The sequence below is a fragment of the Alligator mississippiensis genome, chromosome 4 (genome assembly GCF_030867095.1).
Source record: "Alligator mississippiensis isolate rAllMis1 chromosome 4, rAllMis1, whole genome shotgun sequence".
NCBI classification, from domain to species: domain Eukaryota; kingdom Metazoa; phylum Chordata; order Crocodylia; family Alligatoridae; genus Alligator; species Alligator mississippiensis.
Window position 1 is genome coordinate 152,517,566 of NC_081827.1, and position 27,345 is coordinate 152,544,910.

The 27,345-nt window shown below is 50.3% G+C and overlaps 1 protein-coding gene across 2 annotated transcripts in view; it reads left to right on the forward strand.

Moving 5' to 3' along the window:
• The window catches only part of RND2 (Rho family GTPase 2), a 37,794-nt gene extending 15,429 nt beyond the window's left edge, over positions 1 to 22,365 (forward strand). Inside the window, exons 3-5 of one of the 2 annotated variants that reach the window (XM_006266363.4) lie at positions 11,933 to 12,042; positions 17,369 to 17,503; positions 20,867 to 22,365. In XM_006266363.4, the coding sequence (XP_006266425.1) occupies positions 11,933 to 12,042; positions 17,369 to 17,503; positions 20,867 to 21,115 (494 nt within the window). In that variant the 3' untranslated portion in view covers positions 21,116 to 22,365. The remainder of the gene's footprint in view (positions 1 to 11,932; positions 12,043 to 17,368; positions 17,504 to 20,866) is intronic. The other variant, XM_019500292.2, reaches the window with a different exon arrangement.
• The last annotated feature ends 4,980 nt before the right edge of the window (positions 22,366 to 27,345 follow it).

Genomic DNA, 27,345 nt, shown 5'->3' on the forward strand with positions numbered 1-27,345 from the left:
ATCTCTGTTGTCAGAAGTCTTTAATGGCAGGTTAGATAAATGTTTGGTCTTGCCATGAGGAGAGGGTTGGGTTACTGGACTGCTAGATATTCCTTCTAGCCCTATTTTTATATCATTTTATGTGGTGTTGAATTCACCCCAAGAAAAATGGGCTTAAGCTGGCATAATGTCTCTCTTCCTCCTCCCCATACACATTCACATTCGTATCTCTTTGGTACAACATCACACATTCATCATTCATTCAACTTGTAGGTAGATGGGGCCCTTCAACTTGAAGTCCCTGCATCTCTCATGGACTTCCTGTATCAAACAGATGGTGCTGGCTTCAGTTTGGAAACTGAGGTGGTAAGTGCAGCCCACACTCACTTGCCTAGTGCAGTAGCTTTGTCCCTTCCTGGTGACGGCTGCCTTGCACACTAACACCCTTGGAGTGCAAAAGACCTGTAGTGCTGGGGGACTGCAGGGGTTATTGTTTAGCGCTATGATTCTGGCCCAACTGGAGGTGGGATCTGAGTCCAGGGTTCTGGGAATGATAGTGGAAAGCGAGCCCAATGCTTCAGTTCTGAGAAGGAGCCAGGGCCTTCTGTACAATGGGAGGAAGGGGAATAGGAATGGGACTAATGCATGTTGGTGACATTTCTGTAATGTCCACCTCTTTGCACAAGACGGAGGGTGCCCAGATATTTGGCTGTCTGCTAGGAGTCTGGAATCAAATTTGCTAAGCCTGGGGTGGGGAAAAATACAGCCTGCGGGCCAGATCCATCCCACCAGGCAACTTCATCTGGTCTGTGGGTGCGCACCAACTAATTGTACCCTTCCCAGCCCACGTGCTTCACTCTTATCCTCCTGTGTGGCAGTGCCCTGGCCTTGGCCAGCATGCACAGCTTCTAGGCAGGGCTGCTGCTGCCACTGCTGCAGCTGCCAGGAAACCTGCTCTGCTTCCCCAGCCTGCAGCAGCTCCTCCTCATGTCCCTGCTGCAGCACTCTCTCTGCAGCTGCCCAGCAGTATGCAGCTCCAACCAGTAGCATGAGTTGCAAAAAGGTTGGCAAGGAGAGGAGCCAAGTTGGCCCACCTTTTATTGAATGTGTCTCGTACAGCTTCTAGCACCTGCGTGCCGCTGGGGGGGGGAAGCACCATGAGATGGAGCTGGCTGCCCGGCCCCGCTCCCTGCCACCATGTGCAATTCACGGACTCCTCTAGAAAGGAGGGAGCAGCGCCGTGGCTGGGGCCAGACCTGCCCTCAATGCTGGGATGGGGCCCCGACCTCATCCCAGCGCTGCTGATGGCTCCCTGCCACTTCCAATGGAGTCCCATGATCTGCATGTGGCAGCAGGGAGCAGGGCCAGGCAGCTCGCTCCATCACGCAAGGCTTCTTCCCTGGTGGTGCTCCCGTCTCGGGAGCTGCATACGAGTCTCGTGCAGTAAGAGGCGGGCCAGCCTGGCTTTGCTCCTTGCTGCCACATGCAGTTCCTAGAACTGGCTGAAACCATGTACTGCTGGGTGGTAGTGCCTGCATGGGCTACAGGGACCCTGAGGGCCAACCTCCTGTTGCTGCTCTGGCCAGCTGGCACCATTGCCGCTGCGGGCCCCAGCCCAGTGCCAGCACCAACGTTTGGGATGGGGCCAGGTCCATGGACCTGCATGGACCCTGGCCCCATCCTGGTGCTACAGACAGCCCCAGCCACATGCTGCCAGCAGACCCGGCCAGCAACACCGCAACCACTGGGCCAGGGCTGTCGGCAGCGGTGGGATGGGGCTGGGGCACCTGCACTGGCCCTGGCCCCATCCTGGCACTGCCAGCGGGCCCGGTCCTGGCCGGTGCTGCCGCTGCCTGCCCCAGCCCAGTGCCACTGCTGGGCCGGGGCCATCTGCAATGCTGGGATGAGGCTGGGCCCCAGCCCCACCTCGGCGCTGCTGGAGTGCCAGCATGCCAGAAAAAATAGGTTCGTGGTAGCTGCTGATAGCAACGGAGCCCAGGCTGCTTGCAGCAAAGCTTCCATCCTCCCAGCCGGCTGCCAGGAGCAGCCCAGGCTCCGTGGCCGTCAGCAGCTACCATGAACCTGGGCCAGCTGAGGCTGGGAGGCTGCAAAGAACTGCTGCCTCCCAGCCCTGGGCTCTGGTAAGACAGCAGGTGCCGGCACTGCGCCCGTTGGCATGCTGGCACTCCAGCACCCTCCAAGGTAGGCACTGTGGGTTTTTTGGCACTCCAGCCAAAAAACATTGCCTACCCCTGCACTAGGCAAACGTACATAAATCCAGACAAATATTTTTTGAAATTAAAATTAAAATACATTATAATACGTTTGACTCTTTTATACCTGTACAATTTGGTTTTTTCAGGTTCCAAGATGCCTTCCCCCTGCCCAAAGGAGTATTTCCGGGGGTAATGGGGGGGGGGACTTCTGGTGGCAAAGGTCAGGGGCTGGGGCTTTCAATCCCAAGATGGTGATCAAGGGGTGGGGCACCTGTCAAGTGGTGGGGCTACCACTGCAGCTCTCCATAGCTTACCCAAACTCTTTAAGCAGCCCTCCAGCCAAAATAATTATTCGCCTCTGTTCCAAGCAGTTTCTACAAATTCATGACCAGAAGTGTATTTCAGTGCTAGCAGGGGGCAGAATACCTGTCGGGGCAGGAGCCTGTACTTAATAGCGACATGTGAGCTTGGGCTGCTGCAGCTACAGGATAAGCTCCTTGTTTCTGGGTGCAGACCACTGCTCTGGTTTCCCCTCCACATCAGTTCCTGGCACTGGTGCCCCACTCACCTGCCCAGAGCTGTACCTGGGTGGGGTACACTGGCACACTTGCACCCCCTCTTGATTCCTGCTCCACCCAAAGTTTAAAACCAACTGCCTGGCAGTGGCAGCAGCATGTCTAGTCAAGTAGTGCTGAGGCAGTCCATTTACTTCATGGCTCATTATAGTTTACCTGATCCCTTCTGAACTCTTTATTCCACAGGAGTTAACAACCCTCTCTTCTCTTTAATAGTCTTGATGCTCCACTAATCGAGCAGTCCTTTGTTCTGCAATTCTGCTGTCTGTGGGCTGCTCCTGATAATGAAGCTCCTATTTCACAGCTCTGCAAATTGTTTTTAACTCATTCCAATAAGTTTATGCTTGTTTTTTGCTTCAATCTTAAACTGAATAATACAGCCACTCCTAGCCCTCCAGCATATTAGTAAAGTGTCTAGTTTCTTTGTAACTGGAGAAAAACATGTTGCGCTTGTATGTGATGATGTACCTCACCATGTACACCCGTCTTTTTAAAGTTCTTGATCTGCCCATGTGCTTGCTTCTAGTTACACTACTACTTCCGACTCTCCTTATGCTGCTGTAATGAGAGAGAGCTCAAAGTACCCTTTACCCACAATTCAGCACTTCAGAATGCTGGACAGATCTGCTGTGGCCCTGTGAAAGATGTTGGCTGGAGCTGCAGGATGCACTGCAGCATCTCTAGGCTTTATAGGAAGTGTATGTAATGACTTCTCTGGGTTGTACGTGATGCTAAAAGCCTTCGGGCCTTGGCAGCTCCTGCTGCTGTATCAGCTGGAGCTGGTCAGAGGTGTGCAGGGATCACTGGCTTATTGTCAATATTCCCTTTCTTAATTCGGGATGTGCTGCTTTGGGATGGAAGGTGCCCATATTCTGAGTCATGCTATCTTTCAAAACGGCTAGTAAGCAACAAAGGAAGCTTAATTCTGTATTTGGCTTAAGTGCAACAGCCCATTCCAGTCCCTTGCCCATCAGGTGAATACAATGGTTGCTGTATTTCAGCCAGGTAGTGGGGCAGCCAGTTGGGAAGGGAGAAGAGCTCTTTTCTGCTGTATCGCCCTCTGAAGTTCAGACAGCAATGGTGGTAGCTTTTTTGTTTGTTTTTGGGAGGTTGACTCTTTGCTGCCAGATGGGTCTCCAGGATGTACTGCTAGAAAATTTGAAAAGTATCAAATGTTAGATGGCAACCGCTGATCTTTCCAGATCATGGTATATTCACGAGAGGTCACCTGGATTTTCAATATATATACACCTAAACAGGAATATGGAGGAGTGGAGGTAGCCCAGACCTTCCATCCACCCTTTTAGGCCATTGAGACAGTCTGGCCTTTGGATCCTAAGTTCAAGTGTCCAGTTCTGGGTGCCACACTTCAAAGAAGATGTGGACAGTCTTGAAAGGGTCCAGTGAAGGGCCACAAGATTGATTGAGGGCCTGGAGAACAAGCCTTATGAGGAAAGACAAACTTTGAGGATCTGGGACTGTTCAGCCTGGGGAAGAGGAGACTGAGGGGGGACTTGGTGGTGTGTAAGTGGTGAATGTTAGGAGCTGGGAGAAAATATGTTCACTAGGTGCCCTAGGGGAGGATAAGGAGCAATGGCCATAAATTGTTAGAGGATGGTTTCAGTTTGGATGTAAAGAAAAACTTCTTTATGGTAAGGATGACCAGAATCTGGAATAGACTTCCAAGGGGGTGGTGCAGTCCCCAACCTTGGAAGTCTTCAAGAGGAGCCTGGACTCTGCTGGGATGATTTGATCTCGGCAGTGTTCCTGCCCAGAGCGGGGGGGGGAGTTAGACTCAATGATCTTTCAAGGTCCCTTCCAGCCCTTAATTTCTATGACTTAGGGCTGTCTCTAGTGGGTTATGGAATAGAGAAAATCCCACACAATTTACTGATTTGTTTTGATGCACTGGCTGGGGGAGTAGTTAACTGATTGCACGATTTCACAATGATTACACACTTAATTTATACAACACAATTTTATTTTAAAACTCTTTGCTACGTATATAACACTGCTTAGCTTTAAGAAACACCACAAACATTAAAAACACAATAATTACATATATCAGAAACAATGCTCCGAATGCACTTCCTTCCCAAACAATACTATAAGAATTAGTGTTACAGAAACAAGTACAATTACAACTAAAAGTTAAATTTGAATCAATACTAATTATTTTTCATAATATACTTACAATCCTAGAATTCCAAGAAGCCAAATACCAAAATATGGTTTCATTCCTCAGTAGTACGTTTTAATGGGTTGGCCTCAGTAGTACGGTTCAGTGAAATGGGCTCAGCAATACAATTCAATAGGCTGGCTTCAGCAGTGATAGGACTAAGTCCCCTTCCTTCAGTCCCTTTCAGGTGCTCCGCGGCTTCAGCGTGAACTAAGAGATTCGTGTTCACGGAGAGGGTAGTTCAGGTGATCGGTCTGACCCGGGCTATACTTGCGATTTTTTCCTTCGTTGTTCTACAAGTATAGTCACCTCCAAATTGGGACAGTAAGTTACCGTTTTTATTGAGCGAGCTGCCGTCAGTGGGCTCCTCCTACTCAATATATCACTGCTCCCAAATTTGGGCTCGGATCTTACTCAACAGATTCTTTTACCTTTGTTGAGCATTTTAAATTACCTTTGGGAAACTTCCATATCACTGCAAATGCCCTTTTCTTACCAACCTGGTCAAAAGGCCTCAGGGTTTGATCTCTTGGAATTCGGGATATTTGCTCTCTTTGTAAAAGATTTCTAAAAGATGAAATTTAAAATAAGACTTTAAGCAAAGTCAGGACCTTTTGCACGTAGTCCCCAAAACAATGAACTAGATAAGGAGATAAATCTTATCTTCTTCCTGAAACTGGCTAATGGGCAACCTTTACAAACATTCAAACTATTTCATTCAATATGACAAGGGCCTTGTTGGTTGTAGTTTTATATGCACATCTGGGAATCAAACCTAGGTCTCCCACATGGTACACAAGGATTCTGCCACTGAACCACAACAGCAGGTATCAACTGTTAAGTGGGTCAATGAAATTAATTTGGAGTCACCATTAAAAGGGACCTTGGCCTCTAATTGTCCTGGCCAAATCTGAAGACAATGTAGTAGATGCAGAAGTTAAATAAATACCCAGTGGAATTTTCTGAGACCAAAGAGTCTCCCTCATGAGCTGGAAAGTAGAAGTGCTGGACTGGTATGGGGCTAAGAGGAGCACTGCTCCCAGTCTAGCCTGTAGCTAGCTGTGCTGGACTCTGGAGGTCTGGGGGACAGCTGTACCAGTAGGTCATGCCAGATCCATCTTGCAATTCTTTCAGTGACTCTTCCAATTCTGGGAGGTAGGAGTAGCAGTTTAATAAGTGCAAAGGCAATTTTGATCTCATTAAGCTCTTGACCTGAAGCTGCCTTGTCTCATTTCCCTCCATCAGACTGCTGATGTCTGTGCTGGCGGGGTCTGTGCAAGAAAGAGCATGCTTGTAGAGCTTGACTGGGGAGGGGAGCGATACTGCTTGCCACATTCAGGTTGTATGGAGTGAACTGAGCAGTGCTGTTAGCTCTGCCACCCTATCGCTTGCATGACTCACCAAGGGAAGCAGCAGGTTGCTATGATACAGTTGGTTGTAGCAGTGTCTTTGCTCAGAGGAACCTAGGTCTCCTTCCCAAACGGGAAGTCGCCTAGATTGGGAGGGAATGCCTTCATATAGAGATCTTTATATAAACTGTGGGAACCAAAAGGTGTGAGGTGTGCAAGGGGCATTCCCATCTCAGCAGGGGGTGGGGAGGGAAGAAGGGTGCAGACTCTTGCCTGGAGTGGGCATAAGCCTGCCCCCACAGGGTTCCAGAGGCTTATATAAATAATCTATCCATATCCCTTAGCAGGGACTGGATTCCTTGCAGGAAGGGTCCAGCCATCATGTGCATCACTGCCTTGATTGTGCCAGAGCTCAAGCTGCTTACTGGCACTGGGCAGGGGGCCTGAAAAGTGGCTGTTTTGAAGTCTGGACTCTGGGCAGTCCCTTTCACCAGCAGTGTCAGATTCAGTGGGAACTGGGTCACCTCACTGCACCATGGGGGACGGGGGGTGTTGCTGATGCCAAGTCTGCCACTTGTACAAAAGCAGTTTCAGCCCAAAGCCAGACCAGGACTTTCCAGATCTTTGTGGCAGTGATCATGAGGTTTAAGCTGATTTCCTAATGTGCCAGGCTTCCTCCTCCTGCCCCAAGGAACCCATTGCTGATGCAGGAAACAGCTGCCTTCTGTGAGTACTGGGTGACTTTCCCACCAGGCATCCTTGGGGCAGGAGCTGGCTCGGTACATTAGGGTTTGTGGCAGTGGGGAGTATTTGGGCCACGCCCTTCTGCTCTGGGTTCTGGTTGCTTCTCCCCCTGGCTTGCCTGGTTAATTGGGAGGTTGTCTATACAGGGACTGGTGTCCCTGGTGATTGTTGGTGAGAGTTGATGGAACCATCGGGGAGCTCCGACTCCAGGAGACTGGCAGTAGCATCCCTCCTTGAGCAAGGGACTTTGAGCCAAACTGAACCTGATTTCTAACATATAGTGACCACAGTAGATTTACGGGTGCTCAGTGCTTTTGAAAATGGGGGCCACATCATGCAGAGTTGGGCTCCTAGAAGCAGAGCCCCCTCGGGTTTTTGTGGCTTTAGGGAATGGATGGTGTCTGAGACTAAAGCAAGTGCTGTGAGGGTAGCAGGGACCGCTTCCTTTCCACTGTCCCCTCCTCACCTCCCCATGTCTCTTCTCTTCCAGGCCTCACTGTAGGGGAGATGTATTAAGGGCTTTACCTACATGTGCTTAAGTGGCATTTGTGTAGCTGGGTAAGTGCCAAAAACTGCAGGTACACAGTTCAGATGCTATTTCTCTGTGGCAGAATAGGATCACATGGGGGCATGCAAAACTGCCAGGAATAAAACTGAAGAGGATAGTTTCCTCTTAGTGATTAGAGCATTGGCCCAAAGAACAGTAGACCCACATTTTAGGCCCTCCTCATGCAGAGGGGGTTTCAACTTGCATCTCTCACTCTCTTTTCACCAAAGTGCTGTAGCCACCAGCCTGTAGCCTGGGCACTGCCCAGAGCACCCTCCAGGCTGCCGTTGAAGTTGGGCCACTGGACAGCCAGGAGGGGAAGTCTGTGTGTCGTCAGGAGGAGACAGTCAAGGCAGCAAGTTGTCTACCGCTCTGGAAAGGCAGGGGCTTTGGGTTCTGACCTGTCTCCAAAAGATTGTTAGCTCCTTGCATTTAATATTCATTGGATAACAAGTACTGTGATGGCTGCCCCTTTAGAAGAGAGGTTTCTTTCTCATTGGCCAGGACCATCTCACTGAAACATGTTCTTTTTGGCTTTATTTGCTTCTTCCTAGCCCCACATATCTTCCCTTTCTGGGTGCCTAGTGGGTGAGCTTCAAGAGAAGGCTGGAGGGTGCTCTGGGTAATACACAGCCTGTGGCTGTGCTGGGAGAGAGGCAGGTTAAAAACCCTTTCTGGGTGAAGGGAAACTAGAACCCAGGTATCCTTCTCCTTGGGTAAATGTAATTACTAAATGGTGGGAGGTGTCATCCATCGTCGTCGCCCCCCCCCCGCCGCCGCTGCCAGCTTGTGGCTCTTCTGTGACTAATATTTTGGGATGCATCTGTCTTTGCCTTCATGTACATCCAGGTGATCCTGTTTCACCCTGGAGCTTATGTGGCTAGAGTGCAGATGACTGAGCACATGCAGAAGGGAGGCATAGGGCAAACAGATCTACACGAATGCAGCAGAAATCCAAACCATGCGAGGGCCAAAAACTGCAGCCACCTGGAGATGTAAATGCCGCTTAGGCAGGTGAAGGTGAAAAGGGGTTTAGCTTTCGGTGTCTGCATTAAATCCTTGTAGGGATTTTTTTGGGTGTGGCATGTAATGTAGGCCCTTCCTAGCCTTTAATATCCACACCCTCATTGATTGCTTAAGGCAGAGCATAAGGGGGCTGAAGGGAGCTCCAATTTAGTACTGGGTTTGCAGACCCACCTAGGGCAGGACACTAAGATGGGCTGCAGTACCCACCTGGCTCCTTGCCCAGCTTTCTGGCTCTTGTTGACACGGTAGCTTGAGAAACCGCACTCCTGGACCTGCCAGCTTCTCTAGGCCCATGGCCTCGCAAGAAGCTCTATCATACCAAGGACCCACCTACAAGCAGATGGCCTTCATGTACAGCCCCTTTGGGGTCACATCAGTGTTGGTGCTGAGGCAGGACCCTGTTCTCTGTAGTCGGAAGGGACACATCCCTGGCCAGGGTTCCTTTATTCTCCTCTAGGCATCTTTTAGAGTTGTGATGGCACCAGTAGGCTGCCTGCCTTGTCTTGCAGTTGACTATCTGGGACAGGGGCGACGATGTCCTCCCTCTGTGCTGATACCAGAAATGGCTTTCAGGAATCAGAAGATTTTGGTCAGGTTTGGGCTCCAAGGAGATGCAGGAATGATCCTACTGGCAGAGCCTGCTTCTTTGGTCTCATTTTAGCCCCTCTCCATTGAGGGGAGGGGTGTTTCAGTTGGAAGCAGTTTGATGCAGGGACTTTGCCTCCTTTGTCTGTCAAGCACCTTGCATGCTATTGGCATGATGCACTGGTAGGGCTGTCCAGAGGCCTGCATTCTAGCCCTGTATTGCAGATTTAGTCTCTTAGCTGCTGGCATAGGAGGCAAACAAGGATTCCCCTGCCAGAAACCCCTGCAGGGAATTAGCCTATTCTCCTTGCGTGCACTGTTAAAGCAGATCCTTGCCCTTCCGGAAATGTAAACTGTCATCATCCATAATTCATTAGGCACTCAGCCCTATCAACGAGCCATTTGACAGCAGGGCTGGGTGCTCCGGCTCCCTCCCACAGGGTGGGAAAGCACTGGCCCGGAGCATTCCCAAGGGGCCATCACCAGGAAGCACGTCCTGTTTCCTCACCCCCGGGATAGGTGATTCTTTTGGTCAAAAAGGCAAAAAATATGTGAATTGAACAAGGGCTGCAGTGTCTTTGCTTCCCCCTTTCATAAATAAACATCTGTTTCTCATCCCTCCAGGAAGTTTAAGCCATCATAAAGCCAAATATAAAACTGAAACAATGTTTTTTTTAAGTAGCAGTAAGCTGATTGCTCCATTACTGTTTACTGAGGCATTTACAATCGCACACACAATGCGCTTCATATAAAAACGTTACGGGACAGTGACTTTAATGCCTGAGATTTGCATTTAAGGTAGTGTGTGCTCATAACAGTGCAGGATCCAGACTCTGGGCATCATGCCAGCTCATGGAGAAATCAGGCAGAATACAGAATCATACCCCTCTAATTTATGACCTGTTCTCTGAATGCTGACACATCTTTTATGTAAAAAAAAAAATAAAAAAAAATGGAGATCTGACTTTTCCCAGCATAAATCCAGAGCACAGGGCTTTTTTTTTTTTTCTCCCTCCCTTCACCCCCCACATCTTAACTTTTCTCAGCCCTTAAGGGCCAGGTCCCCACCATGAGAGGTGAAGTATGTGTGCAAGTGTTATAGCTATTTGGGTCTAGCTGAGGTGTCACATCAGTGAGTGTTTGTACACTACAGCTAAAGCAACCAGTGCAGCTTCTGTCTCCCACTCCCCATCTCCTCTTGGCTATGCCTTCCAGCCATTAGCACAACAGTAATTGCCTGACAAATAATTGGGGACACTTTTGAACATTTAAGAGTCACTGTGGCTTACTCACAGAGGAACTCCAGGCACCTCTTACCCTCTTAGGCTAGCATGCTCCAAGAGCACAGCATCCTTCCCTCTTGCTGCCAGATCCTTGCCAGGGAGGAAGGAGCACAAATTTGCTCAATGTTCTTTCACTGAAAGATGCTTAAATCTAAGGACACCAAGACCAAAGCTTCTGAGTCCAGTGGGACAAATTTTCAGAGGGTATAACTCCATTGGCTTCAATGGAGCATCACCACCAGAGAGCTTCACTGCTAAGTTCCCTCGTCCTGGGCTAAAGTGGATGTGTGCGTCTGCCTTAGGATGTGATGTTATAGGTGGCTCTGAGGCACTGCTGAAGGGGATCTCCTAGTATAGTTTCAGCTCCTTCCCTGTAGCATTGCTGCTGTTGCTGCTACTGCTGTCTCTTGGTCTATCCCACAGCTCAGTGGCTGGAACTCCCTGTATATCTCCCTTCATGCATGACTGGAGAATGAGATTTTTGGGCTAGCCTGTCATCTCTTCTGGTTGGGGGCTGGTATGTGGTAGGTATTTATCTTGTGTGTACCTGTGTACATGCTGCCACAGGGAGCTAGCACTGGGGCATGAATGATGGCATCCAGAGATCTTCAGGAAAGTAGATTTGCTTGTCCTGTGTAAAACTGCTCAGCCCTGGGGAGTTCTCTCTCCGATGCAGAAGCATGAGGGATGGTGATAGGGGTGCAAGACACTGGGCTCCGACAGAGGTCTAGGAAAGCTTGGGGTGGTACAAGAGCATCTGTTTCTCTATGCACCCCTTACTTTTGGCTGGTTTGGGACCCCAGGGTGCTGTGCATGAGCGCTGCTGAGCAGGACTGTGGAGAGTTCATCTGGGAGTGGCAGACTTGCTAAAAGGAGGTTGGGGGGCTGCCAGATCAGCATGTGATCCTGGTGTCTGTAAATGAACATCTTTGCAGAGCTTGCTGTGATTTAGGGGCGCATAGAGCTTCATTAGCTTGTGCCTCCAGGTCTTAAGCTACAAATACAGGCACAGCTCTGAAAGTGGAGCCTCTGTATAGCACCCCTCACCCTGCTCCTGAAACCCAGGGAGGATTGAAGGCTCTGTGTGCAGTGAATATCATTGCTGCTTCCTTCAGCATGAACCAGGGCTTGCTGGGGAGGGGCAAACCAGGAGCGCAAAGAGCAGGTTTGGCAGCACAAGCTGTTCTGAGGGTGAAATCCAACTGGTCTTCCAGAGACAGGGTGGGGTGAATGTGACACTGGTTGGGTGCTGGCCTGTGGAGCTGCTGCTCTTAATTTATAACTAGACTGCATCACAGTGATGCCATCTCCAGTTCCTATGGGCATCTGGCAGAGCTAACAGGCTATGGGCTTTGCCCCAGGCCAGAAACACCTTGCCAGCCTCATTTTGGCATCACTGGGTGTCTCTCCAACCCTCTGCTGATGGCTGTCCTCCTACCTTTTTTGCAGGCTCTGCCTACTACGACAACGTCCGCCCCTTGGCCTACCCTGATTCGGATGCTGTGCTCATCTGCTTTGACATCAGCCGCCCAGAGACCCTGGACAGTGTGCTCAAGAAGGTCTGTGTCTGGCATGCACTTGTGTTCACTAACCAGTGATGTGGGGCCTCTCTGCTGCAGTTCGCAATAGTTCAGCCCAGGGGCTTGCTGTTCCTCTAGGGACTGCTACCTGATGATAATGCAGTAGGCCACGATTTGTAGTAAGGCATTCAGCACTGGCAAACCTCTGGCTCTGGATCCACATCAGCCTTGGCTGTGGTCTGGTATAAACCCAGAGCACTGCCCACCTTTCTGCTTGCTGGGGTCATGCCAAATATCCCTGGGCACCTTTGTTTTCTCTCACAGCTGTAAAAGGATCTTTTCTGCCTGATACCTGAGCCCTCTGGGAGGGGCAGCCCCTGCTGTGAGGCAGTGAGTAAGGGTTATGATGAAAGAAAACTTAACTTAAAAGAAACCTATTATGAGGCAGTGGGGGTCCTCTGGTATGAGCTTGGGCAGCGTGCGTTATAGGGGGGAGGGGGCAGCTTTTCTCATGGCGTCTCTGGGTAGTGGCCTCTCTCTTCCTCCACCTCTGAGGCAGCTGTCCGACATCCACATGGGGCCAAGTCAACACTGGACATGTGGGGAATTTAAGTTTGGCAGCTGCCCCCTCTGTGCTACATCCCTTCAAGCTGCCATCACTCCTGAAGGTGATGGGTCTCTGCTCCCCAGGGCCAGGCTGCCTGCAATTTGCTTTGCATTTCCTGACTCCACCAGGGCAAAGCTGGATTTGTCCATGGGCTCCTGGAGGTGTCCAGTGATCGGAGCCCTAGGCTCTAACAGGGTCGTCTTTGCCCTGTAGCAGCAGTCCAGAAAGGTCACCCAGCAGGCTAGGAACAGGGCCCAGCTCTTCAAGCTGTCAGTCTAGTGTCTGCTCCCCCACATCCTAGAGTGACAGGACTGTGACTTCTTGAGGGACAGGTTCCCAACCCAGAGGCCCACACATACCATGGTGAGGACTGCAGGATAAGAACATGGGTGGGGAGAGAGGCAGGACCCTTACCGGAGCCAGTGTGACTGAATGAAAGGACTTGCTGCAGCCAGCTTGTCCCTGGACTGTAGCAGAAAGGGAGACCTTTTCACAATGGAAGCCTTTGTGAATGGTGCATTTCATTGAGGTGTGGGTATGGACATGGGTCTGTGTGAGGCATAGTCTTTTAGCGATGGCCTTGGAAAGCACTGTGCTTGGAGCTCCCATTAGCATGACCAGTAGCCAGCTACAGATATGCTTGCAGAAGAGCTGGGAAGTGGCTCCTGGCACCTGTTTCCTTGTAGGGGAGTGTTGGTCAGTTGGCTCTGTCCCCCTCGTTTTCATGTCAGCGTTGTGGAGAGGGCAATGGTTTGCCCACTGCAGGCTGACGACGGAGATCATTGAAGGTGACATTGGTTTTCAGGCCTGTCTGCATTAGCATCATCCCAAGCCAGGAGGCAGAGGTCAAAAGTCAGTGCCTTGGGGCTCAGATTCTGCTGCTGGCCCTTGGGAATATACATCTAAGCTCACTAGTCAGGCCTTTGCATTGGCTGCAAATTACTTGAAGTGCAATTCAGTACCTCACAGCAAAGCTGTTCTGCACAGCTGGTAGGTGTTCCAGCCTGGGACTGTGGTGCATCAGGCTAGCATCCCAATTGGTTTGACAGTGCTGAGCAGCGTCAAGGTGGAAGGCTACTGAGAAGAATCCACAGTGCAGAAGGGAGGGTGCTGAAGTCCTTTTCATAGGCTGGCACTGACCCCAGCAACCCTGAGTGCTGCTTCTGGGTATCATGCTGCTGGAGCTGCCTCCTTTCTGGTGAGCTGTGAAATCCATCTCCTGATTATTTATGGTCCCTGACAACCCCAGGGTGTCTTGGATGACTCCAGTGCTCTGACAAATGTGTGCAACCTGGTGAAGCTCTTCCTGCACCTGCTGGTGGGTTCTCACCACTGTGGGGCATTGTTAAATAGTTACTGCATTGTATTGGGGTGGGGAGATGGGGTGAACTGGCTCAGATCTGTTTGTTTGGCAGAGTGCTTTGGGAGTCTGGGGAGTAAAAGGTATGACGGAGCCCTAAGCCAGGGCTGTTGAGCTGGTGGCTGATAGGCTATGTGAAGCCTGTAAATGAGTGACTCGCAGCCCACAGTCTCCTGTCCTGGTGCCGGTACCCTGCTGCTGCTGCTGTGATCATCATCACCACCACCCCTCCCTCCCCTAGCTTCCACTTCTTGCCCCAGTCTGTGGTGGCGGGGTGGGGAGTGGCATGTTGCAGGGGGCCAGTGACATGACTATATGACATGTGTCCCAGTGATCCTCTGAAATTGGACAACCCTGACCTAAGCAGTTGCTGTTGTTGCCCTTGCCAGTTAGCCCAGGTTGTGGGACTGGGTCAGGCTCTGCCTCTGAATAAGTCACACTAGTTCCTGACCCTGCACCCCTGCCCAAATTTTACCAACTGCTTAGCTGAACTAGATATCTCTTGTTTAGTGCATCCTACTAGGAGGGTGTGTTTGGCTCTGGCTGGTGAGCTAGTGCCAGACTGCATGTGGCTATTGCCCAGCTTTGGATTCTGCAGAACAACCATATGAGCAAACTGTTTGTGCCTTAATGAGCAGCAAACCACCCATAATTAGTGAGAGCTGGGACTTATCTGTGCGTTTCCACAGACGTTCTGTATATGAGAATTTGCACTGCTAAGCGTCAGCTTTTCCCTGTGCAGCCTTCCCAGGTGCCTCAAATACTATTAGGCAACGGCTTTTTGATATGGTGACTTAAAATAAACCCTAAATCACAAGGGATTTCTTAAGTACCTCTGAGTAGCTGCCTCACTACTTTTTGGCACAGGTTTACAGCTGCCAGAGGTGAGGAAAATTCCTAAGGCACAGTGAAGTGGAAATGGGGTTTAGCTTTTGATATCAAATGAAGAAGGAGAATAAAGCTGCCTATTCCAGCCGTGGGCCAAGATGCTAATTCAGCAGAGGGAGTCTTTATCATCATTGCCTGTCTGATGCCTAGGATGCAAAATCAGAACTGGCTTTTGATTCACAGAATCATAGTTTATATAAACAGCACGTAGCAGCGAGGGGGAAGGAGCCACCTGAGAGAATCCAAACGAACAGCTTTCCAGTTTATACAAACTTGGCTTTCATGTGGTAATGCCTTCATCCTGGCAGGATTGGCAGCACATGTCTCTCTGTCTTGCATCTAAAGCAAACTCCGGGGCAGAATCGGGCCCCTTTCTCTACTGTGCAGGGACTGCAGCTCATCATAGCCAAAAGGGCTCAACCTAGATGGCCTTTGGAGACCCAGATCTGCACACTAGGCTGTTTTCTATAGTGAAGCCCAAAACAGGGCCCCAAGTGACAGATTTGGCAGTTTAGGCTTGGCAGGTGTGGAAGGCAGATCCGGAACAGGCAAATGGAAAGTTTCCTCTTGGACACGATGATTCTTGCCACTGCCTGTAACACAGTGCTCTGGTAAATGAGCTACCTTTCAGATACCTGTTGCCCTGCATAGAGGAGATGCACCCTCTCTAGTGTGGGTATCTTGGCCTCTAACACCTGCTTTCCCAGGCATCTCCCACTGGGGGCTTCTGTTATGTTCAGAGGTCAGAGTCAACTATCCCTGTCTCCCTGTGCTGAGCTGCTCCTAGGGTGCACATAGGTGGGGGGCTGTAACTCAGAGTGAGGAGGAGGGTCCCCTCTGGCCCACCCAGCTTCAGCCAGTCCAGATGAAATCTTCCCGACACTCTTATCTTGGGGCTCTGGCCACTCGTCACTTAGATTCCTGTTGCTTCCTCGCTCTGGAGACCTGGGAGGTGCTGGGCTCTGCCTCTGGGCAGGACGATAGCTGTGCCAGCTGCCTCAGGATCTGGTAGCCTGATTCCAAATTAAACATCCAGGCAGGCCTTCCCCAGCACTGATTGCAGGTGGGAACTGCAGCTGGTCCAGTAATGTTGGGCCCAGCTTCTGTGGGTGGAAAAGATGGATTCTCAGGGGAGATCAGCCAGGGTCATGTTGGCTTGGCCACTCTTGAGGGGGCTGGAGCCAAGCTAGGTGATGCTAAAAGAGCAGCAGAGCCTGTTTTTGAACATGACTGCTTCAGGAGGGCCTAGGGCTACTGTGTGCTGCTGAGCACTGCCCAGGCCCAAGCTTGGTAACCCTCTGGCCCATCAGTGACCTTACCAGTCAGCCTGGGGGACTAACCCTCAGTGCCTCTGAGCATTCTCCCGCTGGGGTTAGGTCGGGACATGGGACTAAGATTGCTTTGGGTTGGAGGGTGCTGGCTCTTGTAGGGCAGCAAGGAGGGTGTGAGGACGCTTTTACCCTTTTCTCCCTTTCCTACTTGCCACACAGATGTCAGCCATGGGTCTGGCTGCTGTTCCACATTGTCTTCAGAGTATGGGGACTGAGTGGGACTGGTGCTGGTAGGAGCACTAGTCACCACAGATGGCTGGGTATGCAAGCTGCTGAACTCCCAGCAGCATTTTGCAGGTGGATTGGCAAGTGACATGGCACCTTGGTGTGCAACCTGCAGGAGTCTGGGCCCTTCCATGAGAGCACAGCACTGTTGAAGGAAACTGTGTCCCTCTGGTACTGACACAGAGTAAGCAGCTGACAGTCCTGGTGGAGGTGAGGCACTCAGAGAGAACTGTTTGCTCAGGTCCCTGAGGGAAATTTGCCAAGATGGAGAATGAAGAAGGATGAAGAGAAGTTGGAGACCCAGCTGAAAGCCGCGCTCCATCCCTGTGGATTGTGATGCCCAGTATGTAGCTCTGGAGAGTCTTGTTTTATAAAAGAAGACAAAATGGAGAAACGGCCAGTTTCCAAAGCTCCACACCTAGCTGCTGCCTGTGCTGACCCTGCCCTGGGATGCAAGTTACGCTGCAAAACCTCCTGGCATGGACTGTTATGGTAGTTGGAGCAGGCGGGGCGGGAGGGACTGGGAGCCAGAACTCCTGGGTTCTGTGCTTGGCTGTGGGAGGGCAGTGGAGTCTAATGGATTAGAGCGGAGGAACTACGAGAGCTCCGCAAGAGTAGCGGGGCTGAGGCTGGAGTTGGGTACGGTGCAATACAGGAGACTGGGTTCTGTTGCTGGCTCTGAGAGCAGCAGAGCTGGCAGGTGCTGTGCGCTATGAAGGAGCACACTCATTCTGTAGCCATGACTCTCCCTCTGTGACTGATCCCTGTGTTGGGTGTCTGTCTGGCCTGGAAGGGGCTGGACCCAAAAGTTGAGATTCTGCAAATGCCTCTTGCTGACTCGGGCTGTTCCCTGCTCCACCCTTGTCACAGGGGGAGGGCGGAGCATTTAGCTACCCTTGATGAGGGTGATATAAGCTGCTGCTGAGCCCCTGCCTATTGTACTCTTTCCCGCAGTGGCAAGGGGAGACCCAGGAGTTCTGCCCCAATGCGAAGATTGTGTTGGTTGGCTGCAAGCTGGACATGCGGACAGATCTGAACACCCTGCGGGAGCTCTCCAAGCAGCGCCTCATCCCTGTCACGCATGAGCAGGTGAATCCCATATCATGGGAGTGAATCTCAGTTTTGTCTTGGGATTGTGTGAGGAAGCAGAGAGGGGGAAGGAGGGTTGGTGTGTCTGCTCCAAACCCCACCAGTGAGAGGAACTTGGGCTGCTCAGAAGCAGCTGGCTCAGCTCCCAAGCCCTGGGCTGGAAATGACCCTTTATTGCTCCACTCCTTATCTGAAGACTGGTTTGGCCTTGGCCCACAGGACAGATTTGGAGCAAGCAGGTGGCTCCCACTCATGGATGCACTCCTCTGTGCCCTCAGAGAGCTTGGCATATTCTTAGCACTCTCACTGAATATTCACTGCATGGGCCTCTCCCAGAGCTGCTGCTGCTGCTGCTGTGTGCAGGTGTCACTTCCTAGTTCACAGCTAGCAGCTAAAATTACCTTCTTTGAAGAGGATGGAGCTGCTTGATCTCACACATGAAGCAGGAGGGTGGGGAGTGGGGGAGGGCTTGGTGGGGGGAGGGGACTTCCAGGGTGGCCTGCTGCTAGGGCAAGAAAGGCTTTCTCCAGGTCTTGATGAGGTCTCCATCAGCTCCCCAGATGCAGCTGGCATTGGGGAGGCCTCAGTTGGCTTGGCTGCAGCAGTCTCAAGGGAATGACAGCTGCAGGCACATGCTTCTGTTGATGATGGGGGCAGAGCCATCAGGTTGAAGGCCAATATTGGAGCAGTGTCAGCTTATTGGGGGTTTCTGAACACGAGCAAAAGACCTTGGCATGGAGCAACCTATGCACAAGATCCAGGAGGACCATGGCTAGGATTCACTTTTTTTCTTCCAGCCACTGGAGGCAGGCTGGCAGGTGCTGAAGTGCACAAGGCTTGCCCTCAGGTCTATTGTGCCATCAGCCCCCCAGTGGGTGTTTTATATACATGCATCGGGAGTTGGCGGGGGGGGGGGGAGAGTAGGGGGCACTTTTAATTAGTGTCTCCGAGAGATGTTCTTACTAAAGCACCCAACGCATCACATGTATTTGTGTCCCCATGCTGAAAAATAGCAGTGGGGGTGCTTTAACTAAAGCTTGCTGGATGAGCTTTAGTTAAAGTGCCCTCACTGCCATTTTTCAGCGTACGGACACTGGAGTCTGCTGGAGAGCGGTAATTGCCACACTCTGGCAGACCCAATTAATCCAGTCTGCTCCAATGTACTGTAATTACAGAGCGTTGGAGCAGCCTCGCTGCACATGTATAGGCGCCCAATAAGTCCATGCCCTAGGCATAGCACATTGCCCCAGGGCCTGCAGGAATCTCAGCTGTGAATGCTGATGCACAAACCCTAATTCCCTCTCCAGGTTGCTGCTGTCTGTTCTGTGAGATGCAGGGGCCTGTGGGTGGGCTCAGAATGGGAGCTGTGGCACAGTCGCTGAGAGGGGACAGCCAAACCAGCCAGGCTCAGTGGCTGGATTGGGATGAAAGCCCCAACAGAGCAGTTGATGCCTGTAAAGGGGCCAGCAAAAGGCCAAGCTTCACTTGAAAACCCTTAAATCAATTTTTACTCTGTTTGGTTTAAGTGATGCCACTTAAACCAAGGGACGTGCATTTCTGTACAACTAACTCCTTTCAGTTCATCTCAGACCAGTTCCTAAATGACTCGGACTAACCTGAAACTGGCCTGGTTGGAAGTGAACTTAATGTGTCCACACAGGGGCTTGTCTTCCTCTGCCTTGCATGGTTTAAAGTCCTGCCTGTCATTAAGCTGGTACAATTCTCTACATAGCCAAGACCTGGGGGCTTGGTACTTGCACTGCACCCTAGGCTCCATTCCTTCATGTTGAGATGTGGTGTGTATTGACAGCAGCTGTTTCTGAGTTGTGGCCAGCCTCCTGGGATCCTTGGTGGTGCTGCCAGGCTGTCCCTACTGCCTGTATGCCGACATGTGTTTCCTGTTGGTAACACTGTGACATTAGCTTACAGGGGAGAGGAGTATTGCTATGGTTCACATGTTCTGTTGCAAGTTGCCTGCTCAGAGGATATATTGCTTGAGCAAAGGAGAATAATTGCACCAGGGTGTCAGTGGCATGAGTTCCCTATGACAACTGGAGCCCCCCAGGGCCTTTTCTTGTGCCAGGGCTTTTACATGTGAAGGAACAGATGTCTGGTTGCATGACACTATGGCAGTGTGGTCTCTGGGTCCCTGTACACACAGTTGAGAACAGGTGCCCTCTGCCCTAGGCCTGTCAGGAGCAATGAGCTTGCCTGGGACATGGGATTGCTGGGATCAGTGCCTGTCTGCCACTGGTTTCCCAAATGACAGTGGGCAAGTTGCCAAATCTCTCTGGGCCTCAGTTCCTTACCTCTGCAGTAGAGGTGATAATCCTGTTATTTGTCAGACCCAGGTGCTGTGCACTATCGCTGCGCAGCAAGACCTGCTCTCGGACCCAGCTTCTATGAGCTGCTGGAATGGTGGTCCCTGGCAGTGATAACGTGAACACCAGAACAGATCTCCTGGGTGGGCAGCCTTACAGGCAGCCAGGATAAGTGGGCAGGGAGAGGAGAATGGTTCTGTCATGGGAGTGAATGTTCTTTCTGGAGTTGGTAGCTGGGGACAAAGAGACTGGAAACCTGTGAGGAACAGGCAATGGCTAGGAGTGTTCTCTCTTTGCTCCCCCCTCCACCTTCCCCTGTAGTTCTAGATGCCCTGTTCCTCAAACACGGTTAGCAGTGACAGTCCCTTTTTTCCAGTCCCCTGAAGTCTGAGGGCCTCTAACTTCTGCCATGAGAGCAGGCCAGCCCATGCATGAGCAGTTTTGTCCCTGTGGTGTGAGCAGTCGAGCCTGTGTTGCTGGATAAAGGGCAGACATGGCTCTGTGGGGTCTGTTCACATGCTGCCTCAGTGCAAGCTCCATGGAGTGCACAGCTCTAGTACATGGAGCAGGCTTGTTTGTCTAACCTCTACACTTGTAACCCCAGGTAGAAGAGGCTGCACTGTGCTCAGAGGTTGCCAGTTGTAATGACCTAACAAGGTTTTGGTGTGGAAAAGGACAGGCGAGGGATGGGAAAAGATGCCTTTCCCCCTGCACCCCTGGAAAGAGGCCTGCTTCCCTTTCATTAATCTCATTCTGCCTGCATCTGAGAGAGCAGCAAATAGGCACCTGGCATCAGCATTTTTGGCACCTGGCAGTGCTGTCTCCCCCAGTGGCCATGCTAGCATCTGACTCTCACACTCTCACTTTCGTTTGAAGAGGTGATAAATAAACATCATGTGTGCACAGCTCCCCACTGTGCTGCATTGACTGAGCTCCATTGCCAGCACAGGCAGAGGTTAATGTGATGTGAGAGGATGCCCTAATCAGACTGCTGACATTTTAACACTTCTCTCCCTCTTCCCCTCCCTTCCCTGGTTCCTAGGGCAGCATGTTGGCGCGGCAGATCGGGGCAGTGGCTTATGTTGAGTGCTCCTCCAAGGTCTCGGAGAACAGCGTGCGTGATGTTTTCCATGTGACCACGCTGGCTTCAGTCAACAGGATGCACAAGAACCTGAAACGCAGCAACTCCAAGCGGGGACTGAAGCGGGCCTCTCAGATGCCCGGCAGGACGGACTTGTTGAATGACACGGAGATCAGGAAAGACCGAGCCAAAAGCTGCTCCATTATGTGAAAAATGGGCTGTAAATAATGTGTGTGTTCATTTTGTACAGTAACTGGCCTAGACTAGGGCATGGTGCTGGCGTCTCAAGCCAACCTGCCTCTCCAAGGCCTTTCCTTCCATCTCTAGGTCAGATAAAAGGCCCTCATTGCAAACCAGGGTGCATCTGTCACACCCCCACCATGGAGACTTCTGGATCAGCTGTTGCTGTGCTGATTGCTAGGGGTAAAGGAGCTACTTGGCAAAGGAATATTCAGGTGCTGGAAAGTATGTGATTAGGCAAAGCAATGGGGGGCACGAGTCTGTGTATGTGCCTCTCTTCTATACATGTAGCCCCGCTCCATGTGTCTGCAGCTACAGATGCGCACGCTAGTGTGCGTGTGCATATTCTGTCACGCACATTGGAGGGAGAGGTTGAGGCACTTGGAAAGGAGGGTTGGGAAGTGGGTGGTACTGCCAGTGGCCATATGTGATTTAGGAGGAAAAAAAATAATATTCCAATTACCTTTAGGAGGACAAGCATCAGGTAAGTCAGCATTGGCCCAAATGAGCAGAGCACCCACTAAAAGGTGACTGGCCCTGGCAGGGTCACCACTGAAAGGGGAGTGGGGGTGGCCTTGCCCAAAGCGCTTGGAAAGGAAGGTTCTCTAGGGTAGCTTTAACACAGTGGGACACCAGGATAGTCAGCCCCTGGCAGAGCACACAGATTGCATGTCATATCAAAACACAGTCCTCTGTCAACAATGGTGATATAAGGGTGGGTAGGAAAGGGCAGTTTTTGGTAACTATCCTATAAATTCTGAATTCCCTGCTTCAAGGGAACCAAGAGTGTGTCATAGCACTGATTAGCAGGCTAGTAACCAGACTGCTTCCAGCTAGGAGCAGCCATACCCACCAGATGCCCAGCTTCTGATAAGGCAAACTGCAGTAACTATCCAAATCCGGTTCTCCAACCATTTCCTGCCCAGGTCATGTTGCATGGTGCCTGTGTGTGTCTGGCTTGAATAAACAGAAAGCAAACTTGTGCCTAGTCTCTACTGCAATAGCAGGAAGGCTGGAGTTCCCTTCCCCGCTCACCATGCTGTAAAAGGCCTGCTACCACCACCTCTCATTGCTTCTAATACTGCCTTTTCTAATGCCTCTGACTACAGTCTTAACCTGGACTCTGTCAAATAGACACTTTAAGGAATAACCTGTTCCATTTTCTGGGCCCAGCTGTGTCAGGAGGTTACAGGAACCTAATAAACAACATCAGTACACAATGGGCAGAGCTTGGCTTTGTTTCTTTTACGTAAATGTAGCAGATATTGGGCCTCATTCCTTTTATTCCTGCCTGCAAATGGGAAAAAGTCACTGACTTTTCACCTCCTACACACCTGCCTTGGCTGAGCCAAGGACTTCACTTAAATGCAGGAGGCTGGGTCAGGGACGAGAGCAGAGGTGAGCAAAGTCCAGCCTGCGGGCCAGGTCAAACCCACAGTAGACTCCATTTCCCAGCAGCCCCTGTCCACGTCACTGCAGCTAGTTTCCATGGAGACCCCAGTAGTGGCAGTGCCATGGCAGGGCCGTGACAGCGCAGGACCAGGGTTTCCAGGAAGACCAGCCCCAGCAGTGCTGGCAGGGTGCGCGGCTGGGTAGGGAGCTGCTCCAAGGCTGGGATCTGAGTGGAGATCTGAACCGGAGTTGCAAGCCTGTACCCTGCTCACTGGCCCATCTTTTCTGCTGGTATCAGCAGCCCTGCATTGCAGGGAAGGGAAGCAGCACAGAGAAGGGAGTGACACCCATGCTCACACAGCATAGCAGAGTTGGTGGCAGAGCTGGTACTAGAATTTAGATCTTCAAGTCCCAGGTGCCTACTGTAAGGACAGGACTAGATTTTGAGGCTGCTGTAAGGCCAGTGAGGCTATAGGGGGGCAACCTGGAGTATGAAGTGAGGTCCGAGGGAGGATGGGGCAATAGGCAGCAAAGGGTTTTTGCCCTTGTGATTATGCTTATGAGTACAGTATAGTAGCAGCTGCGAGAGCCCATCATATCCAGTCTGCCTTCCCTGGCACAGGCTGGTATTAAGCATAATAACTACAATTTGACTGGAAAAAAAACAACAACCCAAGTCTGGAGTTGAAATCATAAATAACTAGAGACACTCTGCCCTCCCCTGGGAGTTTGTTCCTGCAGTAGTCAATCACGCTCACGCTGCAAAAACCCTGCCTTGTTTTCAACTTTAATTGTGCCTGACTTCAGCTTCCAATCCCTACTCCTTGTCTTGTGTTTTTTCTATTACACTGAGGAGCCCTTAGGACCCAATGCTCTCTCCTGGAGAAAGTACAGGCAGTCCTCGACTTACAACATTTTGCACTTACAAAGTTTATAAATTCACACCCTGTTTTAACTTTATGACAACATTTTCAACTTAACAATGCTTGATCTGATGCAATGCCATGCGAGCGAACAAGTTTGCTGCATTGCTCATCTCCCTAGAGAACTTCTGTCCAAACTTCCTTGGACACTTTCTTTAAGAAAGCAGACAAAACTCCAGAAAAACCTGCAGCCAAGACTCCTGAGAAGACTCCAGCCAAGAACCCTTCAAAAAGTCCAGCAAAGTCATCTCAAAGAAGTCCTTCCAAATCAATATGATTGCTATTTACAATATAAATACATTAATGTAGCTATATGATTCATCTATAATTGGTTGAGTACAAAATTCTGGGGTATTTTTAGTGAAAATAGGGTGTTAGGCCTTGGTTCAGGAACCAATCCCCCATTTATAACATTGTTTCTTATGAGAAAATTGGTTCTGAGTTGCAACATTTCAACTTGAGACAGTTTTCAGGAACCAATTGTGCCTTAAGTCTGCGGACTGCCTGGACTTATACACTGTGACCAGGCCACTTCTCAGTCTTCCCTGATAACTTAAACAAGCAGGGCTCTTTATGTGTCTTACTGAAAACCATTTTTTCCATTCCCTCAAATAATTTTTCTGGCCCTTTTCTCCACCCTCTTTAAGTTTTTCAGTGTTCAGACCCCAGGGTATCCCAGTGCCTGTCTCACCAATGCTGCACAGATAAGACAGCTCACCATTGCTTGCTACTTCCTGGTATATACATCTAATAATTTTAGGCCTCTTGCCACACAACATCAGGCTGGGAGCTCATGTGGAAGTGCCCTCTGGATTATTTTCAGAATTGCTGCTTCCCTGGACACTTGTCCACTCGAGATGCAGCCAGTGTGCCTTGTTTATGGATGTATGTGTTTTTATTTGTCTGTATTAACCTAGTCTGTTTGAATGGACCTAGTTTCCCAAGTGATGCAGGTCTGGTCCTCTTTATGAATTATCATTCCCTAATCTATGCATTTCCAATTAAAGTAATCTCTAAGGGACTGCCTTCCCCTGCTTTCTGCCTGATCTTTGTCAACCACAAATTTTATCAGCAGGGATTTTATATTTATTTTCAGATTGCTGTTGAAGCAATGTAATAACTGGCACAGATCCTTCTGGAACCCCATTAGAAAAATCCCTGTTCAGTGATTATTCCCCCTTGACAACTGCATTTTAAGATGTCAGTTAGACAGCGCTTTATACACTTAACATGCTTTATTAATATTTTATAGTGCTAATTTTTTAATCAAAATATCTTGAGCTACTAAGTCAAAAACTTTGCATAAATAGAAGTGTATTACATCTATATAATATACTTACTGATCAAATTCATAATCTTATAAAAGAATTAAATCATTGTTTGATACAGTTTATCAATACGCAGACTGAGCGGAGAGACCTACGTCTCAACAACAGCGTAGGACAGGGGTGTGAAAGAATGGGCCTAAAGTAATAGCCAGGATAACCACTCAAGAAGTGCAGGCAAGCAAGAGGCCCCAAGGCCACTTATGACAGAGCAGCTGAGCTGATTTCCTAGAAGGGAAAGCAAAAAAGATGTTGCAGCCCTTAAAGTTGAGGCCACATGTGTCTGATTTGGATGGGGGAGTAAAAAGCTCGCTGGCCAAGTTCGCAGACAACACCAAGTTATGGGGCAGCGTGGTCACACCAGAAGATAGATTGCAGATACAGGCAGACCTGGACAGGCTCAAGAGTTGGGCAAGCTGGAACCAGATGAAGTTTAACACTTCCAAGAGTAAGGTGCTCCATCTGGGGGCAAACACCCCTCAGCATACATATAGGTTCGGTGGTAACAGCTTGACTTGCACCACGGACGAAACGGACCTAGGGGTAATGATTGACCACTGTATGAACATGAGCCATCAGTGCGAGGTGGTGGTCAGCAGGGCAAACAACATGCTGGCATGCATCAACTGATACATCTTGTGTAAAACTAAGGAAGTGATGCTCCCACTGTACTTGGCACTGGTAAGACTGCAGTTAGAGTATTGCGTACAGTTCTGGGCGATGCACTTCAACAAGGACGTGGAAAAACTTGAGAGGGTCCAGAGAAGAGCCACCCATATGACCAGGGACTTGCAAGACAAGTCATATGAGAGACCTGGGCCTCTTTAGCCTAAATAAGAGAAGGTTGAGAGGGGACTTGATAGCGGCTTACCACTATATCAGAGGAGTGCATCAGGAGCTTGGTGAACAATGGTTCACTAGGGCACCCCTGGGGAAGACCAGGACCAATGGATACAAACTCCTGAAAGGCCGCTTAAGGCTTTATACCAGGAAAAACTCCTTCACAGTCAGGATGTCCAGACTATGGAATAAATGCCCTCCAGAGGTGGTGCAATCACCTACCATGGAGGTTTTCAAGAGGATACTGGACAGTCACCTTGCTGGGGTCACTTGACCCCAGTTGTCTTCCTGCCTAGAGCGGGGGGACTGGACCCAGGGATCTGCGAGGTCCCTTCCAGCCCCTAACAATCTATGAATCTATGCTCTTACTCACAGCAGCAGACTTGTTCCCTGCTTGTGAGAGCAGTCACTGTAATTTCTGCTGCAAGTGATTGAGATGCACAAGGAAGCTGGGGCTAAGGTGCAGCTGGAACTGGCATCTAAAGGCATCTATACATATGCTCTGGGGTGGAGGGGGTGGCGCTTTAATTAGAGTTACTCTGAGAGCTGATCTAATTAAAGCACCCGCAGCATCACATGTATTCAGCATCCCACACTTCAAAATGGCAGCAGGGGTGCTTTGACTAAAGCTCCTTTGATGTGCTTTAGTTAAAGCGCCCCCTGCTGCCATTTTGAAACATGGAGATGCTAAATATAGGTGAGGTAGAGGCTGCTGGAGCACGCTAATTAGCACACTCCAGCCGACTTGCAGCAGACTTGATTAATCGAGTCGGCTCTGAGGCGTGGTAATTAGCATGCATCAGAGCAAAACTCTGTCACTGTATAGGAGGTGCCCTAAGAAAGCAGGTTACAGGGTGGGGCCAGGGTGTGTATGCCTCATCCTCATACCAGGGCTAACAGAAGGAGAGACATCCTTAGCTGGAATTTCTCCCTGTTTGGCCTGGCAGCTCGCATAGCCAGAATACTGCCACCGAAGGCTCAAAAAACTTGCTTTGTAATACTTTCTAAAAATCTGTCTTGCTTATTAATATTCAAAAATTGACAGCAGTTTAAAGTGTAGGACACAGGTTATTGCTTCGTTTGCTAGAAATCTTCCTAGACAGAGGAGACACCAGGCTGTCCCTGTGTATGGCACTTCCTTTGTTAGGAGTCAGGCTGCATTTGTGGGCCCTGGGTGAAAAGCTATGTGAATGACAGGTGAAGTGTTTGGATAATACAGCCAAGCAGGAGGAGAGGAAGACATGCTAGTTAGTTTCTGAGCCTGTGGGGATGGTTCAGTACCCACGGCCAGCAGAGTGATTCTAAACCACGCTGACACTTCTTACTGGGTGAGAGTCCCAGTAGGTCACACAGACTTCTCCCTGAACTTGATTTCTTAATGATTTTCCTCTGTGAGCCAGGAACCTTCTTCCCCGTATACACTAACTCTCATCCTCAGCTCTCTGCACTGAGAGAGAGCAGCAAATGTGCCATAGCTGCACAGAGGAAGTCCATGTGGGTGAGAAATGGCCTGGCTGTCAGGTTTGACAGCCAGACCCTCTGCAATTCTGCAGCAGCAGAGGTCAGAGGGCAGGGGCACAGACACCCAGCTGAAGTCAAATTAGCATTCATGAAGGGCTCTCAGCATATTGAAAGGAGGGGGAAGGGAGGCATGTGGGCTGGGTCACAGCTGACAAACAGCCCTTTAGAGATCAGAGGAACAAGGCAGGGTAGGGTTCAG